The sequence below is a fragment of the Gastrolobium bilobum genome, unplaced genomic scaffold (genome assembly GCF_033153095.1).
Source record: "Gastrolobium bilobum isolate Gb01-03AN ecotype WA unplaced genomic scaffold, APGP_CSIRO_Gbil_v1 utg10055, whole genome shotgun sequence".
NCBI classification, from domain to species: domain Eukaryota; kingdom Viridiplantae; phylum Streptophyta; class Magnoliopsida; order Fabales; family Fabaceae; genus Gastrolobium; species Gastrolobium bilobum.
The window spans coordinates 1-19,199 of record NW_026895634.1 but is presented as its reverse complement, the minus strand read 5'-3'; the positions used below and the strand labels follow the sequence as shown (position 1 = coordinate 19,199).

The window sequence follows — 19,199 nt, the reverse complement described above, 5'->3', positions numbered from 1 at the left end:
ACGCACAACGATCATTAGTCAAGAGCTTCTGGTGCACTAGCTTCCAAAAGGTAGTCAACGATCATATGTTGAAGGAAACAAAGGATGGTCTATTTTACCTTAATGGGGAGCTTTTAATTGAGGTCATCCATGTCCCAACATCCATTCGAAGTCACTAAATTTGCGACAATTTTTCTTATATCAGAGGCATTAAGGCTGTCTCTTGCTAATTCTCTGAGTGCTCGAGAATGGTTGATTGAGGGTTTGGAAAAAAAAATTAAAAAAAATCAAATGTTCTATATATGCTCAAAGAATTTGTGACACTAAGAGTAGAGATAAATATCATATCCTATTTTTGGTATTTGTGATTGATCCTATTACATTGAGCATGGTACAATATTCTTTGTATACGTTAGAGAATGGATCTCTCATATAACATAAGATCATCTGAGAAGATTTTACATTTACTACAAATTAACCATGACCAGAGAATGTATTAAAATAAAGAGTAAAAAGTAATAATTATTAATTTGTATTTGGACATTTGATATCCTCTCACACGAGTTCATGTCACATTGAGAGGATCCATTCCCTTTTACATTCTATTCCTATTTTCAATTTTTTCAAAATTGTCGTAAGCCTTTCTAGTCCTCATGAAAAGCAAGAAGCTTGAAACCAATCCTATGACTGAAATGCAACCCCACCATATAAATGTCTGAAAGTAGCACTGCCTCCCCATGCACATGGACATTTCACGCAGCCATGTTGTTGTTGTGTGCTTTGTTGGGTTCATTGTTGCATTGGAGTCATAAATCAAAGCTGCAAGAAGGCCATAAAGACATGAGCCTAAAGGAATGTTGGTGATGAGGATATTGTGGTTCACACCAACACTGTTTGGGCCAAATAGCTCTAATGTAATAGATACTGCTGCAGAAAACACAAAGCCAGAACTTAGCCCAATCAAGCTGGTTCCTATGTGCAATGCTGTTTCACTGCCAGATATGGCCAACAAAATGAATGCAATTGGTGTTGGAACCAGGGCTGCTGCAAACCATCCAGTTCTTGCAAAGTGTATCTTCCTGCATTGTCATACAACATTAGTAGATTACTTATCATGTAATGTAATTTTTGTCAGAACAAGTGACATCCTTATTGAATCTTGAATGTGTGATTGGATTAATTATTGTACTAAATATCTGGAAATTTTTTGCTAGATTTTTTTATAAGAATGAGTGACATGCTTATTGACTCTTGAATGGATGAGTGGATTAATTATTGTATAAGGGCAAATCCTGGTGCACAAGATTCCCCGACTTGCGAGGGTACAAGTGAGGGTCGATTGTACGATTTTGCAAAGAAACTGTTTCACAGACTCGAACCCATAACCTTTTCCGGTTAGAAGGAGCAACCTTATCGTTGCTCCAAGACTCACCATCTAGATTAATTATTGTATAAGTGGAAAAAATACTAAATATACAGGATTTCTTTTGCTAGAATTTTTGACAGAATGAGTTACATACTTATTAACTCTTGGATGGATGAGTAGTCCCTACCACATTATCTTATCCAACAATGAAAATGACCCTTAAATCTTATTAAATTCTCTCAAAATTCTGGCTAAGTTTTTTTCTAGCTAGCTGTGTAGCACAAGTATGTGTAAATATATCACTATACCTACAAAGATCTTTAACACATACCCGCTCAAGAAGTCAGGTGCAGCTGCTAGAAGGCGACCAAAGAAGGAAAATGTGGAGTAAAGTGTGACAATAGAGCTAGTCTGAGAACTGTGTCCAAGTGATTGTGAAATTTGTCCCAAGTTGTTGCTGTAAACCAAACCAATTGTTCCTCCACAGAAATATGCAATGTAGTATAACCAAAAGTCCCATCTACGCATTAGCAACCTTATTGAATGCTCTTCCCCTAGCGTTGTAATCTGCTCTCTCTCCAACACATTCACAAAACAACACTTCTTTTCTCTTATACTTTGAGCATTGCCATTCCTTGCATTGTCCTCATCACCAATGAGTTCTTTGTGAAGATCATGATCATGGTCATCAGGGTCAATAACATTGAACCTTGAATTGTATAGGGAAAAGCTTGTTGGGAAAGTTAAGCAAGACCATTCTCTAGAATACACAATGCCAGGCAAGAACAAGAGTAGTACAAGGAGGAAAATGGCACCTGCAAGGATAACACGAGCCATGGTGGCGCTGTTAGAAGAGAAGGAATATAGGAAGAGGAGGTAGAGGCCTGTAACAATGGCAAGGATGTTGAGGCAGAGAAAAACCAAGGAATCCCTTTGAAGGGTATCAGCAGAATGTGGTTGAGGCTGTGGTTGGTGGAGAATTGGGAAGAGTACTAGTAAAGAAATGAGTACAGGAACAATGGCATTGAGTAAGAGATAAAGAGTGTCATCACTTGAGTTTATTGCATTGGCAAGGAGAGTGTACAAAGCTGCACTTACACCATTGAAACTAATACTTAATGATAATGCAAGTGAACGGTTTGCTGCAAAATGTTTCACACATAAGACATAGCAGATGGTGTTGAACCAACAGATGCTACAACCAGCAATCAAGCATAGAAAAAAGACCTGTTCAATATGTGCACCAATATTGTTTTGTTAATAGCCATCAATTTGGAATGTTTCCACAAATATTTGAAAATAAGTTTGTGCTATTTACATGATAAAAAAATATTACAAAGTCCCTATAAGTTTAATCACAAAAAGTTTATAGTCCTAACTATGTAGTGAAACTAATAACTTTGGTGGTGAAAATAGCACTCCCTTTGTAGAATCAAAGCTGAACAGGTTTGAGAAACTAAGAATGAATGTATTATAACAACTTATGATTCGAATGGCAATGAAATCTTTCTCTTGTTACTCTTTTAAAGAGTCTTTGTTTTACCTCTCTTCCTCTATGCTACATAAGGATAAAGTTGAATGTGTGTTTGTGTAATTTTTTTTTTAATTTCTTTTTTGGGTAATGCATTTCACCCTTAATTTATTTCTATTGTTGCACTTTTCGTCCCAATTTATAGACTTAATTAGACCCTAATTTTATATTATCTGTTGCAATTTTATTTTACATAATAATTAATAAATAGTATTAAGCAATCAGTATATCTCCCTATTTATACATTAATAAATGTTGCTACTTTTTCTTTGTTAATTCATGCCCGCCTTTGATTCTTCTGTATCTTATAAAAGATTAATTATTGTACTTAAGGAGGATCATAGTATATCTTATTTTGCAAATATAAAGGAGTAAGCATGCTATTTTTATGGTCTTCTTTGGTTTTATCTTTCCATAAAGTTTATACTTATGGTGATGGGAACTTATTTTGTTAAAGAAGATTCAAAAGATGCTGTTTTGGGGACCAGATTTACTGTAGAGGTGACCAATTCAGGATGGGGACCAGCTTCAGGATGTAATGTGCCTAATTTTATAAACTAAGAAATTGTGCACCAAAAATAATAAATTGGGTAATAAAATTTATTTGACATTTTTTTTTTCATTGGATTATATTTATTATGATTTTAATTTAGGTTTTAATATTTGGCTTGTTATCGGAGATAAAATTATTCTTTATAATCCATTTGAGATTTAAAAAGAAAAAAAGAAAAAAGACATTTAAAAAATAATTTATACTATCAAAAATTAAAAAAAAAAATCCAAAATTTCATGTATTCCCACCCCCCTCCTAAGTTCCTTTTCCCTTTTAACTTAACCTCCACTCTAATCTTCACACTTGTACATGATGGGGAAGGGTAGGTGAACTACCAGAATGGTAAAGAATTTTCAAAAAGAATGCTTTGAAGTGCAGATAACCCCCAATGCATAATTTGTCCTAAGAAACCAAACTAACTTAGGAAACTGTCCAAAGCTGGTAAGCTAATAATTCTAAACAATTTGCTGCTATCAGAACAACTCCCCCAACCACACCAACATTTTAGTTAGTTGAAAAAAGAGGGAAATTTTGATAAATAAACTTAATTTAAGCACAATCTTTATTTTGGTTTAACTGTTGAGCAGAGTTATATTTACAAATTTTTACAAATTATAACATATATTTTAGGGAATACAAACACTTAAGTGTGTATTCTGTCGCAAAATATATAATATAATTTGTAATCAAAAAATTTATAAATATAATCTATCACTTCTTTATTTATGCATAATGATTATTGGAAAATAAGGATAATTTAAGACCCAACTCGACTATATAACATAGCCTGATCCAAAGTTAATTGGATTAACTTTGTGATACTTTTCGGGTTGGTCATGCCTAGCAAGATATTATAATATTTTAAGGCTTTAAATTGTTTTTAAAAATTAAGGATAGATTATTATTATATTTTTTTACTTAAATTAGTACCTTATTCATGTTTAGTTTTATGTTAATATAATTTATTTGGAATTACTAGCTTATCATAGTTGGATCATCATTAAGTCAAAACTAAATTTAAACAATTAATCAGATCAAAATATCTCTAACTAAAAGCCACCTTAATTTATAAGTTTTATTTAATTATTTATTGGTTTTGTTTAATGGACTCCATTATCTATATCAACAAAAATATTAAAATATACTATCTAGAGACATCATTTATATTTTTGAATTTTTCTTTATTATTTTTGGGCTTGTATTTTGGCTTTATTCTAGCATTTGGGTATTTAATAAGAAAAAATAAATCTAAATCCTATAAATTACTGGGTTAGTTCAACAAATGCATTAATGATGAAGTTATATGTTCAATGGGGATTGTTTTTCTTATGTTATAAGATAAAACAATCCTCCTACACAAACAAATCTTGAGACTCACTTTAATTTTTTTTTCTTTTTTTTATCCTCTCTCTTTCTTTTGTGAGTGTAGAAAGATTATTCTTATCTTATGCAAAATAAGAAAAATAAATCTCATGTTTAATTAATGGAAACAAGAAAATAGGAGAAAGAAGAAGTTTACTTGATAAAGACATTGCTCTTTTCTAATAAATATATTCGACAACAAGTACTGCTAGCAATTAATGAGGAATGGAGCCACCTATGCAATTAAAGTCTCGTTTTAGAAAAGGGAAATATTAGTATCATGTTATACGAGAGTAGTTCTCTCATGTTACAGAGAAAATTCAGGTGAAATTCACTATTAAAAAGCAAAAAAGAAAAAGAAAAAAGAGAAAGTGCGATTTTCAAAATGAAAAAAAATGAAATAACTATCTCATGTAAAATAAGAGTAATATTTCACTTTAGAAAAATGTTCCAAAGATAGCATTTATTTTTTCTAGATTTCATGTCAAAATGACTCAAAGGGATAAGAACAAGCATATCCTAAGTTAGCTGCTAAACTAGTCAATTTGTATTAAATTTAGCAATTAGCAGTTGATTCCCTGAAAATTTTGAATCTTATATTACTCTTAAGATATTTTGATATTAAACTAAGATTACAAATTATGGTTAAAATTTTTGCAGATGAGAAGATGCATAGGTGCAGTAGATGTAGCCATTTAACACAGCTTGCAACAAAGTAAATTGAAAAAAAAAATTATATCATCAAGCACGTGAATCAACTTTTAAGGGATTGTCTCAATTTAACTAGCGGTCGCGAGTTCGAATTCTTGGAAATACAATTATGTTAAAACTTGATATAGAAAACTTTGCCTCTCATGTAATCCTATTTGACTCGAATTGGATTAATCAAATAATAGATGAACCAATGATTTTATGATATCCGTTTTGTAATATTGATATAATAATATAAAAATTATTGTGATATCCTTTATGTTGTACATTATTGTACTGGCAATAGGGCTAGAAGATAAGGGTGTGGTTTATGGGTTTTCTCCCCCTTTTTGTGCTATAAACAAATTTTGTGACGAGTCAGTATAAGAATTCCAGATAAATTCTAATTAATATAAAATCCTAATCCAATGTGAAAATTCTATATACATCCTAATAAAATCGTTATCAAACAAAGTAATAGTTTCCTAAAATTTATATAAAGAAAATAATTATTCTTAAATAACATAATAACCTATAAATTTACTTTTCTATATTAGGGGAGGTATACTCCATGCAAGATTAGGGACGACTAGTCGGCTACCAATCTTATTGAGAATTTAAATTGAAGTTATATATTTCCTAGCAAAAGCGAAAGCTGAGAATCTAACCCAAATCACTGCTAATATGGGCGAAATGTTAGACTAGTTGTGCCAAGAACATTATTTTATTTCAATTATCGAACAACTAATAACATTTAAAAAAGTTGTCTCTCAATATACATCAAACACACCCTTAAATTATATTATGTATTGTAACTTTTTTTTATCCACCAAAAAAGAAATTGTAACTTTTTAAGTGTCTCTCTTTCTCTGTTATTTACATATATGATATATATATATTAGTAACATAATTTTGAAATGTGTAAAGGTATATGGAATATATTATAAAATTCAGTAAAAAAAATTTGCGTAATTAATGCAGATAAATATTTATCATATATTTAACGTAACTACCTAATTAATTATCTATTTTTATTTTCTATAATTGTTGTTTTTTCATTTCCTATTTTTTTAATTATCGTTGTACAACACTAAGATATAAATAGGAACAATTTCTTCTATTTTCTACTTAGGGAAAAATGTCTATACTTTTAAATTACACAACTTACATCCTTTCACTCTCACAAAGAGGTGGGACCCACAACTTTATTTTTTTTTGTCAACTCTCTCTCTTCCTTTATCTATCTTTTTCTCTCTCTTAAAATGACACAACTTTACATCTTTCAAAAATTATACACACTTTTCCCTTCTACTTATTATATAAATTATTCAAATATTTCTTCTCAATCAAAATTTTTATAATTTGAACACTAAAGATGGAAGAGATGTACCCATCTATGACTGTGTGTTCACTTGCTACTTACCCATCCTATGCTTTTCTTAGCCAATGGCAAATTAATCAAAATTCAAAGATTTGAATCTCCTAGATGTCGAGTTAGACACAGACACGCACAAGGGACAAACTTTATAATATTTATGATTTTGAGACATACAATTTATTTTTTAAATCTTTTAACTACCATTCAAATTATGTAGTTGATCGATTATTTTGATCCTATTTCAAATCATAGACACCTTAATTCAAAACATTAAACTAATGTCTAAGGCACTGATTTTGACATATGCGGTTAGAAATGTTGTCGTGTGGCTCTAAGATCTTCACTCATTTCCTTTCACAACTACCTTTTATTTTATTTTTTTTCCAGAAAACGAGGAAAGTGGATATTCTTAAAAGTGTTTTTTTTTTTCTTCAGTATGGTTGATTCTTTTGCCATTTAGATACCATAAACTTGTATGTAGAATTTTTCTTTCCTTAGGTTTTTTTTTGTTGTTGTTGGAAATTTTAGCAAGTAGCATGAGAGGAAATGAGTAAACCAAAACCACATTTTCCTAGTTATATTTCTGTCATTTTTTATAAGAGAAATAAAGTTTTGGCACACACAAAATAGAGGTGGATCTCATATCTATTTTTTTTTTCTCCTCTTATTTTTGGGTTCTAGTTATAATTTTGTTTTTATTATATGAGGTAATTCTTTTCTTAATATATGAGAAATTTGATTTCCCTATATATAATTCTGTTTCAAACAAAGTTCTTTCCTAAAAGACATTGTTTAATTGCATTCCCAAATTCTTTCAGCAGAGGATAATTTTTTTTTTTATTCGGAAATTTTGATTTTCAAAAATATAATGAAAATATTCAATTTACGATAATATTTGAAAATTAAAAATTTAGAAAAATTTAGCTTCCCGAAAATCCTATAAAATACCTTATAGCAAACGCCTAATTAAAGTTCATTGATTTTCTAGCAAATCCCACTTCACCAAAAGCTAAGAAAAACAAAGTAACAAAAGAAAATGCATGAAAAATCCAAAGAAGCAGTGACAAGAGAAATAAACATAATGAGAAATTAAGAGGAATAAGGAATGATGAAAACTAACCACAAAATAAGGCAAGGTGATGAGTCTCATAATGACAAGCCATTGAAGGCCATAACCAACAAGTCCCATGAAAGCAGCCATGAACATAACCACCCACAAAGGGAAATACATGAGTGAAATCCCAGAACACCATCCAAATGCTTTTCCCATGTCTGATGCCACTGATAGATAATTCAGCTGAAGCTGTGTTATATCAAGAACAGATTTGAGATCAGATGAGTATGATGAGAAGTCAAAGTTTGTCCCAGTGAATGCTTGTATCCATATTGATGCTAGGAGTATCACCCACTTTCTTGATTCCCAAACCATTTTTTTTTTTTTTTTGGTCTCTTCAAGAATTTTCCTTTGCACTACTTCTTCTTCCAACCACCAAGAAACATGATAAGCTTTCTTTTTTCTCCAGTTTTGGCCTAAATTTGGTGATGGCTTGCTTAAAGAGATTGGTTGCTGTTAGTCTAAAGTTTTTGAGTTGGAAGAGAAAAATTGAGGTGTAAGATAATTTATTTGGTTTACCAACAAAAAATAAAAAGACAAATTATTTGAAGGTACTTCTGTACAAGTGAGACTTTATTGGAGAAAAAAAAAAAAAAAAACAATATGTAAAAATTAGAGTCCTCTTTGTTTTATATTTTATTCATTCTTGAATGGACATAAAGTTGCGGTTCACAGTTGTGCCACATATATAATATGAAAGTTACATTATTTGGTTGGTTGGTTGTCAGAATTGGCATGTTTTTCAATAATTACCCTTAGAAGCTTATATACTTGGTATGTAATTTTCAGCACCCCAACACTACAGTTATGTTCAGTTTGAGGGGACAAAAAAAGGACCAGTGTTCTTATTAGCAGATTTATACTATTTTCATGGACTTTTTTTCTTAGTAGTTTTTAATCTTCATTCTCAATCTCCATGACTAAATCTTTCTATACATTGTTTGATATATAAATATATTGCTTTTGAGGTACAGGATCAGGATGTATAATGGATCATTAATTATTATTATTATTTTATAATAGTATTCTTTATTAAATAAAGTTGTTGGCATACTGAACACGTGAAGCTCTTTGCCTATATATTTAAAGGTATATAGGATAGTGGGAAGAACTTTATCCTTGAATGAGATGGAAATTGAGATTACAATCTGCATTTTTTGATAGTACAGATTTCTTAATTATAGAATATATAAAGTTTTTTAAAAGGTAAAGCATTCAGATAGATCATATTGTCAGTGATGACTGGAAAATTGAGATAGATCATAAGGAGCTTTTTAAAAGGTTGTTCACCTTATATTTCTTACTCCTGCTTTGAATTTTATAAAATACAATTCAGTTTATTTATTTATTTATTTTTGAACTGAAATCCTTTAAATATAGGGACCTATTTTCATCTAACATTTTAAACTTAAAAATAACAGTTTCTGAACAAACATTTTAAAAAGCATCTATATTACAATATCTTTTTAAAAACCTAAATTAACTGCACCATATGAATAAAAAATACTTTAATTAATGATTTTATGATTGCATCTGACAGAAATGCTTCTATAAGAAATGAGACTAAACCATTCTTCCATGTAACTTTTTGTTTATTTACTGAAAAGATGTTCTTAGCACAAGACTTACTTCATAGATTTAGGAATTAGGCCAAGGATTATTGGCATCATGTTCATCATCAAGGACGAGTTTCACTCCATTATTCTTAAGAGCACTCACAATAGCCCAAACCTTGGTTTGGTTCTTAAATCCTTTCTTCTCAACTTCCTTACTTACATTTACATGAATACCTTTACCCTGTCCTTCATTAAGCCCATCAACTTTGAGCCGCATGGCCAATACCTCCCCAACAACAGAAGCTGCTTTTGCATTACAGGACCGGCCACACTCAAGAGACTTTTTCATGTCATGTTCTACAGTGGATGATGTTGCTACAATCCTTCCATTGTTTCTATCTACCACATTTGCCGTAATGTACTTCAATGATATGAACAATCTCAACACATACCGCTTCGTAACAGTCATTCTTCAATTATCTAATAGTGGATGGCAAATCAAGCAGAGAAATCAATTTCCAAAACACTGAAAGGACAAAATAATCATGTTAGAAAAATATAATATAAAACTATCAAGAGCCTACTGGAAGATGGACAATGAACAGGCCCATTTGCATGTGCTAAGAAACTACATAATATTCAATTATTTATTAATAAAATAGGGCGGTGAGGATCGAACTCATGACCATTTAGTCATTGAGCACAAGGGTGAAAGCAATCTTTTTGATCATCTATTTGAGCTGTTAAATTCTTCCATCCATAATGATGAAAGTTTTCCAAGAGAGTTAGCATCCTGCACGGGAGCTTTGCAAACATCAGTTAGTCAACACATGGCAAAGGAAGAGGAGGAGGTATTTCCTCTGCTTATTGAGAAGTTCTCTCTCGAGGAACAAGCATCCTTAGTTTGGCAGTTTCTTTGCAGTATTCCTGTGAATATGATGGCAGAATTTCTTCCATGGCTTTCAGCATCTATATCACCTGATGAATCTCAGGATCTTCGAAATTGCTTAATCAAGATAGTGCTGGAGGAAAAGCTTCTTCAGAAGGCTATCTTCACCTTGATGGAAGGGAGAAGTAGTGTTAAGACAGTTGAAAGTTGTGCAGATTATTCTCAAGTTATTAACCCATCAAGTTAGGGAATTGAACTGTGTATGTGAGTCCACAACAACTGGAAAAAGGAAATATTCTGGATCCATTGTAGATGTTTCTGATGTCACTGGAACACATCCTATTGATGAAATATTGCTCTGGCATAATGCAATAAAAAAAGAGTTAAATGAGATAGCAGTGGAGACCAGACAGATACAACACGCTGGAGATTTTACTAATCTATTGGCTTTTAATGAAAGATTGCAATTCATTGCAGAAGTTTGCATATTTCACAGTATTGCAGGTCTTGCTGCATGTGAAGGAAATGCACAAGGTGACAGAGGATGCTAGATTTATAGGTGGATTCACATTACGTTCTCTGGCTGAGGTTGAAGCTAGGGGTTTTGGAATCATTTCTCTACTTTCTCCACCACTAATATTCTGTATTTTTATCTTTGATCCTGCTATTGTTATGACTCAACCTCGAGGATGAGGTTGGTTTGAAGGGCAATGGAATGTAACAATTGCATCTCACATGCCCAAGTATTAGTAATTCTAGAATATTCTACACATAAGTTGTTAGGATGTTATGTAACAACCCTTAGAGGGTATATATAGGTATTAATTGGGTAATGAAAGCAAGCAAGAATTATCAAAGAATTTCCCTCTCTCCTATTCTCTCTTCCTATCCTCTGAAATAATCTTTTCTCGTATTATCTCTCTCTGTAATCTCTTCTTTTTCCTGATCTAGCAAAAGGTTCTGTTACACACATGGGTGATTAGCTATTTTGAGTTAGGATCTTGTCCTCATGTATATGGCAGAAGATATTCTGCAACCATTGCAGCGCTTGGGGACATCTCAAGGCATCAAAGAGTATGAGATTATGCAACTTATTTGATATAAAATTGAAGGCAGAAGATGGCTACTGGTGTGCTGGGTGAAGATTTGGTAAGGATATTGCTCCATAAGTTGGTAGGTAAAATTGGTCTTTCTGGTAAGTTGTTGACAATACATGTTCCAGATCCATTCCCATGTCATTTACAAGACAGACTCCTCTATATTTAAAGGGTCTTTCTGAATAGGATGATTGATTTTTGTTGTAGAGCATAGCTTGGGATCCAAGAATAAATAGAAAATTGAAAGGAAACATCAAATACATGGGAAGGAGGCGGTTATGCCGGTTGAGTCTTATATTAAAATGAAAGACAGTATGCATTTTATGAAAAAGTGCATGCATCACTTTCTTCAATAATTTCAAAAACTACATAAATTGACCACCAAATTTGACCTCAATTCCTCTTCTTACTCATGAAACTACATTAACCATCCTATCATTTTGTAGAATATGTAGAATATTCTAGATAGTATTTATTGATGTAGTTGGTAGTTGTATATTTAGTTGGTAGTTGTATATTTATTGATGTAGTTGGTGGTTGTATATTTATTAAAGTAGTTGAGGTAGTTAGATGTACTCAATATAAAAAGGACCCATTGGGTCTCTCAATGAATCAAGAAAGTATTATTCAGACAAAACACTTCTACTTTTCTTCACATTTTGCAGCAGTCAAATTTCCAGCATTTTGCCTATGTAAACAGAGATGTATAAAGGTGCACGAGCACAACTCCTTTGCTGTTTTGCAAGAATGCTCGTTTTCTTGCACCTCTGAAAACAGGTACAATTTCACAAGCAGATACGAGTTCGGAGGAAGCAATTTAATCGAGAGTGTAAAATTGACTGAATTAATTTCCCCTAGCTAGATTAAAAGCAATCAGCTTTCTGTTCTATTGAATTTAGCATCCATTAGGACTTGCATAGTATCTATTTCCCAGAACTAAGGAGTTATACTGTCAACTCTCGAGAGGTGTAGAAGAAAAAGATTCAGCTAGTCAACAATGCCAGTCATCACATCAGGCCCATAAATCATTTAGCTTTATTTTTAAACTATCTTATGCTGGAAAAAATTTCCCAGGTCAAAAATCAAAGGCATTTATCAAAAGATGTATAAAGGACAGACCAACACAAAGCCATATTAGAATTCAAAGGCCTTTTGGAAAGGTGACTCAGAATACACTAATAGAGCCCAGCAAGTGCATAGTATAGTTTTTAAAAACAGCTTGTCCCCTTTACTTTTCCCACTAAAATGAAAAGCAAAGATACACTTAGACCAAATGTGGGTGATTTATACATTCTAAATAACACAGAATCATATTAAAATTCAAGGGCATTGTGGAAAGGTGACTCACTATACACTAATAGAGCCCGGGCAAGTGCATTTTATTGATTTAAAACAGCTTGACCCCATTACTTTTCACAGTAAATGGATAAGAAAAGATGTACTTGGACCAAATGTGGGTGATTCATGCAGTGTAAATGACAAAAAAATAAAAAATAAAAATTACACAAACAGAAAAGTAAACATCAAATAGTACCTATTACTAGGTGGTCTGTCTAACCCTCTAACCAATGCTATTCAAACTGAATGTTGCAAAGAGGTTCCTCTAATATCATTATCTGCTCCAGCATGGGGTTTAAATGCTCTGCAGGCAATCAGATAGGGGATTAGGCCTGAAGTATTTGAATTTAATTTTGATCTACAAAACAATATACAATTGAAGTATCACTTTATCAAATAATCAATGAACTTCCACTTTTTCATCATTTATTCAATTTCTTAAAGATCACAGATAAGATGAAAATTTTCTGATTTTCAAGAATTAAAACCAGAAATTATCCCCATCTGAAAAAGCGTACAGTTACAGATTTCTTACAAAACAGTAATATGCAACACTATTATACATCAAAAAACCCTAATTCCCGACAACTATACTGCCAATTTCATATTGCAGCCAAATTAGTAGTGATTTTTGGGTATGGAAATCGAAGATATAAGTTTTCAACACTGAATCCAAATCAGCAAAAAAAGCAATTCAGATAACAAATAAAACTCAGAAATAAAATAAAATTGTAGTTAGGGATTTTTCACCTGAAGTCTCAGCTCAAAGGATGAGAGAGAGAGAGGTTCGACTGAGAGTTTTTGGTTTCTAGAGAGAGAAAATAAGAGCATTGCCATTGAAGAGTAACATGGGTTGATGAATGCTAATCCGTAACCCGACCCGCATAATTATTGGGCTGTGGATTAGGGCTAAAAAGGCCCAATTACTAAATGGGCTCGCCAAGAACACTGTCAGATATGGAGAAAGTGAATAAGTGATGCCATTTGTGGAGAGTATCGCGTTTCTTATCTCTTATGTCAAAAGAGAGTAAAGAATTTAATTTAGATAGTGTTCCGGATGGCTTAACCACATCCGAAGCCCAAGGGCCTTGTAACGTAGATGGCCCAGTTTCACAGAGCCCCAAACAGTCTAAGCCCAGTACCCCAAGTTATATACACGTCAGCCCTACCGGTTGACCCTAGACGCATGCCCCAAGGCAGCTCGCCTCCCAAGGTAAGACACCAAAATGTCTTACCTTGGAACCTCATATGCTCTGCGGATCGCCCAGAGACCATAAGTGGAAACCGCCCTGCTGCCGCATGCTGACATCGCCCAAGAGCAGCCCTGCATCGCTGCAGCGCCAGGCGTGTCAGCTCCTCATAACGAATCCCAAGGAGCGTTGACCTCCAATACGTAAGCCCTAACGGATCAGACTCCTGGACTCCTATAAATACCACCCTTGGGCACAAGGGAAGGGATCTACCTTTTATGTACTGTTATTATGCCCATTTACTTCTCAGTTATACTTTTACTATCTGTCTGTCATTAATATCAGCTTACTACCCCTTGGAATATTACCTTCTAGCCTGGTCTTTACATCAGCTAGAGGTATAATCCATATAGTGACATTACCCTCAAAGGTACATAGTGGGCTCGTTGTATCGAACGGTACATTGGCGCCGTCTGTGAGAAACTATAAACTTCTATTCCCATTCTCCCACCACTAAATACGCAAAACACTTACCATTTGCAGACCAACATGGTAGTCACAACAAGACGAGCAGAACAAGTGCGGGCAGCCACTCCAGAAGGGCACGTGCGAATTGTGCGCTCCAACTCCCCTCCTTCTATGCACTCAATCCTAGCTGAGCGAGAAGCTGCAGATGCTCTGCCTCCGGTGCTACAACCTGCAGACCCCCAGGCACCAGCGGAAGGTCTCAGAGCAACATTCCTGAATCATCAAGTTCCAATACAAGAAATGCAAGGAGAAAACTGGTTTGAAAACCAACCCCTACCCCCTGGTGTCCAATTTGGAATGCCTTTCCCTACCACCCTTCGTGTCCAACCGGCGCAAAGCCAACCCGTAGCACTATATAATGACCATCGAGTCCCAACACACCATCCCAGACCTTGTATGAATAATGTGGCCGCTCCTTTCCCCCCACCTTTTCCAAATGGTTACCCGTTTCAAGGATATCTTTTCCACCATCATAACGCGGCCATCCCTCAACCACAGGGATCGGTCGTGAACCTTGGCCAACCCCGTTTTGAAGCCCGCCAAGCCCCAGCTATCTCGTACTCAGTCGAGGCGCCTCAGGAACCCCATACTTACAAACAACCCCTCCGAACACCTCAAGGCGTAACAAACCCCTGACTGATAGCATACGCCTCACTCCTATTCCCCTTGGCTATAAGGGACCATCCAACATCGTCACGTACGTAGGTGACGCTGATCCGTTCGAATGGATACAAAAGTTTGAAGCGGCAATGACCCTTCATGGTGAAACAAACCTCCTGATGTGCAGAACCTTCCCAACGCTCTTGGGCGGAATAGCGATAACTTGGTCTACCACCTTACCAACGTGCAGTGTAGCATCCTGGGATGACCTGGCAAGAAAATTCCAGACCCATTTTGCCACTAGTCGCCCTGTGCCGAAGTCTGTCCATGCCTTGGAGAAAGTATGCCAGCAATCCGGGGAAACTCTTAGGTCATTTCTGGACCGTTTTAACAAAGAAGCCCTGCAGGTACAAGGGCTAGACCCAAAGGTGCAGTTGCACATACTTTTATCTGGATTGCGTGAAGGAGCGTTCGCCTACGAGCTTGCTCGTCATGAGGTTTTGGATCTTGAAGAAGTCAAGCGTAAAGCTCAAGAGTTTATGCGAATCGAAGAGTACAAAGGAAGTCGAGCAAGCGACAATCACTGCCAAGGAAACAGAGAGTTGAAAAATAGTGACCATGCTGAGGAACGTAGAAAGAGTCGCAAACCCGCCAAGTATGTCAGTCGCCAACAAGGGCGAGATATGGTTGGACGTCATACACATAACGTCCTTCAGACCGAGTACAAGGAGGAACGCAAAGACAACCCAAGGCGTCAGGGGCAATCGCAGGAAAATATTGTATACTGCAAATTCCACCGCAGTAACGGCCATAGTACTGAGGAGTGCAGACATCTGAAGGATGAAATCGATGAGATCATTAACAGTAGAGGTCAAAGAAACAAGGGAAGCAACTCCCGAATCCCAGGAAACAACAGGCGGTATCGAGAGCGTAGTTGGTCACCAGATCGAAGAAGGAGCACCCAACCCAGGTATCAAACTCATCGCGGGTGGGATCGCAGGGAAAGGTCTCCCCCAATCCGTAAGGCGCATGACAACCAGAGCAGTAGAGAAAGGCGTGACGGAGGAGACGAAGATTCAGCAGCCATAAAACATGGAATGATAAATATGATCTCTAGAGGGCTGGGTGGCGGTGGAGTAACAGTTAATTCCTGAAAGAGACACTTGAAGTAGTGCCTAGCAGTGGCAGGAAAGACCATCAGCAAAACGAGCACAGATGCAGGTCAGGCCAAACCCAAAATCGTCTGGGACTTCAACGATTTGGGCGATATCCTACCTGGCCATGACGACCCCTTGGTCATCCAAGCAATCATTGCCAACTGGAGCGTCAACCGCATATTCATGGATCATGGCAGTTCTGCTTACATTTTGTTCTTGCCTTGTCTTAAAGCTTTGGGTTTTACTGTCAATGACTTAACACCAGTGGCAGGTGCACTTGCAGGGTTTAACGACATAACCACCAAACCTTTGGGATTGATAAACTTACGATTATCTCTGGGAACGCCACCTACCTCGAAGTCAGCCGACATTCAATTCCTGGTGCTGGATACCCAATCAGCTTACAACGTAATTCTCGGCAGGCGAATGTTCGCCGTTTTCGAAGCAAGTGTGTCGCACTCGCACTTGGCAATAAAGTTTGTGGCAAGAGACAACAAGGTGGCGACAAAATTAAATGAGACCAGCACCAAAAGTCACTTTGAAAGCCCAATCAGCACCAAAAGTCACTTTGAAAGCCCAACCAGCACCCCATATGGCGACAACCCAGGTAACAACTGGTGCCCTTACTGGAAAGGGTAAAGAACTTGACCAGTGTCTTCTTGTAGAGTTTGATGCACGGGACGACCCTCAGATGGAACATTCCAGGCCCACACCAGACGAAGCTCTAGAGCACGTAGTGCTGGGCGAGAAGGACCAAACGACAACCATTGGGGCGTTCACCAACCCGGAGTTGAAAAGCAGGTTGATCAAACTCCTACGAGACAACAAGGACCTGTTCGCGTGGAAGCCATCTGACATGCCCGGCATAGACCCGGAAGTATGTTGCCACAGATTGTCAGTAGACCCCAAAGCAAAGCCCGTTTCGCAGAAGAAGAGGAAGTTTGGCCCAGATCGCCAAAGGATCATTGACGAAGAGGTAAAGAGACTATGGGATGTCGGTTTCATCCGAGAAATTAAATATACTACGTGGCTCTCAAACCCCGTACTAGTCAAAAAACCTAGTGGAGCGTGGAGAATGTGCATTGATTACACCGACCTCAACAAGATGTGCCCAAAGGATGCCTATCCTTTCCCAAGCATTGACCAGCTCGTAGATAACTCCTCAGGATTCAAGGTGCTTTCATCATGGATGAATACTCAGGCTATAATCAGATCCCATTGCTAAAAGAAGACCAGGACAAAACGACATTCGTCACACAGACTGCTAATTACTGTTACACCATGATGCCGTTCGGATTGAAAAACGCGGGTGCCACTTACCAACGAATGATGAATGAAGTCTTCAAAGACTTGATTGGTGACAGCATTGAAGTCTATATAGACGATATGATCGCTAAGTCACAAACTCCAGAACAGCACTTGACACATCTCCAAGGTGTGTTCAATAGGTTGAGAAAATACAACATGCGGCTCAACCCAAGCAAATGCGCCTTTGGAGTTCCAGTAGGGAAGTTCCTAGGCTTTATGCTGACTGAAAGAGGTATTGAAGTTAATCCTGACAAATGCAAGGTGATCATTGACATGAGAAGTCCCCAGACGGTTAAAGAAGTGCAGCAGTTGACCGGAAGGATAGTCGCACTTACTCGTTTCTTAGCAAATTCTGCCTATAAGTCCCTTCCGTTGTTTAGCCTGCTCAAGAAGGGCCGCTCTTTTCAATGGACTGATGATTGTGAGAAAGCTTTCCAAGAATTCAAAAGAGCGCTGTCATGCCTGCCTGTCTTAACAAAGCCAGACATTGGAGAGATCCTTTATTTATATCTCGCCGTTGGTGTAGAAGCCATCAGTGCCGCCTTGGTCAGAGAGCAGAACGAAGAAGCACAGAAACCAGTGTATTTCATCAGCAAAGTCCTGCAGGGCGCAGAGCTCAGGTATCATCAGGTTGAAAAGGTTATTCTCACACTCATCTTTGCTGCGAGAAGACTTAGGCCATACTTCCAATGTCACCCAATCACGGTTAGAACCAATCAACCCATCCGCCAAGTATTACAAAAGCCTGATCTGGCGGGCCGAATGATGTCTTGGGCGATTGAACTGTCAGAATACCAAATCAATTATGAACCAAGAACAGCCATCAAAGCACAAGCCCTTACAGATTTCATTGCTGAGATGACCCATACCCCTGCAAGCGGCAATCAGTTGGGGGAAATCCCGGCGACATGGAAGTTGTTCGTGGATGGATCAACCAACGCCAAAGGGTCAGGAGCTGGGTTGATCGTGGCAAATCCTGATGGTGTGGCAATGGAGCACTCTTTGACCTTCGACTTCAGTACGACTAATAATCAAGCAGAGTATGAGGCTTTGATAGCCGGTTTACTTCAAGCCAGAGAAATGGGAGCCCAACATCTCAAGGTTTTTAGTGACTCACAGCTGGTGACCTGTCAAATTTCCGGCGAATATCAAGCAAAAGGTCCCCTGATGTGCAAATACTTAGAAAGAGTCAAAGATATAATGGAGACATTCATGACAGTCAAGGTGGAGCACATTAGGCGGGGAGAGAACACCCGGGCCGACATACTCGCCAAATTGGCCAGTACCAAGAGTCCAGGTAATAACCGTTCGGTCATCCAGCATAACCTACAAACGCCATGCGTTGTAATGAGTATTACGAGAGAAACATATGAAATCGCAGCTGACACCTAGATCACTCCAATCGTTAACTACCTTTCATAAGGTACCCTCCCGCCAGACGTGAAAGAAGCGAAGAAGATCGCCAGAAGGAGTGCTCACTTCTGCCTGATGAATGGCCGGTTATATAAAAGAGGTTTCTCAACCCCACTGTTGAAATGTTTGAACCCAGGAGACGTGGGCTAT

At 36.6% G+C, this 19,199-nt stretch overlaps 3 protein-coding genes across 5 annotated transcripts; 1 reads left to right on the top strand and 2 right to left on the bottom strand.

The window, feature by feature from the left end:
* Nucleotides 1-303: 303 nt before the first annotated feature.
* Nucleotides 304-8,683, bottom strand: LOC133285619 (protein NUCLEAR FUSION DEFECTIVE 4-like). Its single transcript, XM_061482876.1, has 3 exons — nucleotides 7,980-8,683; nucleotides 1,677-2,572; nucleotides 304-1,058 (listed from the first exon to the last, which is right to left on the bottom strand). The coding sequence occupies exons 1-3, from the start codon at nucleotides 8,286-8,288 to the stop codon at nucleotides 575-577; spliced, it is 1,689 nt and encodes a 562-aa protein (XP_061338860.1). The 5' UTR covers nucleotides 8,289-8,683; the 3' UTR covers nucleotides 304-574.
* An 876-nt stretch (nucleotides 8,684-9,559) lies between these two features.
* On the bottom strand, nucleotides 9,560-13,701 carry LOC133285656 (uncharacterized). 3 transcript variants are annotated; one of them, XM_061482911.1, is made up of 3 exons: nucleotides 13,604-13,701; nucleotides 13,050-13,157; nucleotides 9,560-10,055 (listed from the first exon to the last, which is right to left on the bottom strand). In XM_061482911.1, the coding sequence occupies exon 3, from the start codon at nucleotides 9,996-9,998 to the stop codon at nucleotides 9,612-9,614; it is 387 nt and encodes a 128-aa protein (XP_061338895.1). In that variant the 5' UTR covers nucleotides 9,999-10,055; nucleotides 13,050-13,157; nucleotides 13,604-13,701; the 3' UTR covers nucleotides 9,560-9,611. The 3 variants fall into 3 exon arrangements, with proteins under 3 accessions (XP_061338895.1, XP_061338910.1, XP_061338904.1); XM_061482926.1 differs by having other exon boundaries at nucleotides 9,560-10,009; XM_061482920.1 differs by having other exon boundaries at nucleotides 13,050-13,211; nucleotides 13,604-13,651.
* A 1,619-nt stretch (nucleotides 13,702-15,320) lies between these two features.
* LOC133285599 (uncharacterized) lies at nucleotides 15,321-16,325 on the top strand. The gene has a single exon (XM_061482857.1). The coding sequence runs from the start codon at nucleotides 15,321-15,323 to the stop codon at nucleotides 16,323-16,325; it is 1,005 nt and encodes a 334-aa protein (XP_061338841.1).
* Nucleotides 16,326-19,199: the final 2,874 nt, after the last annotated feature.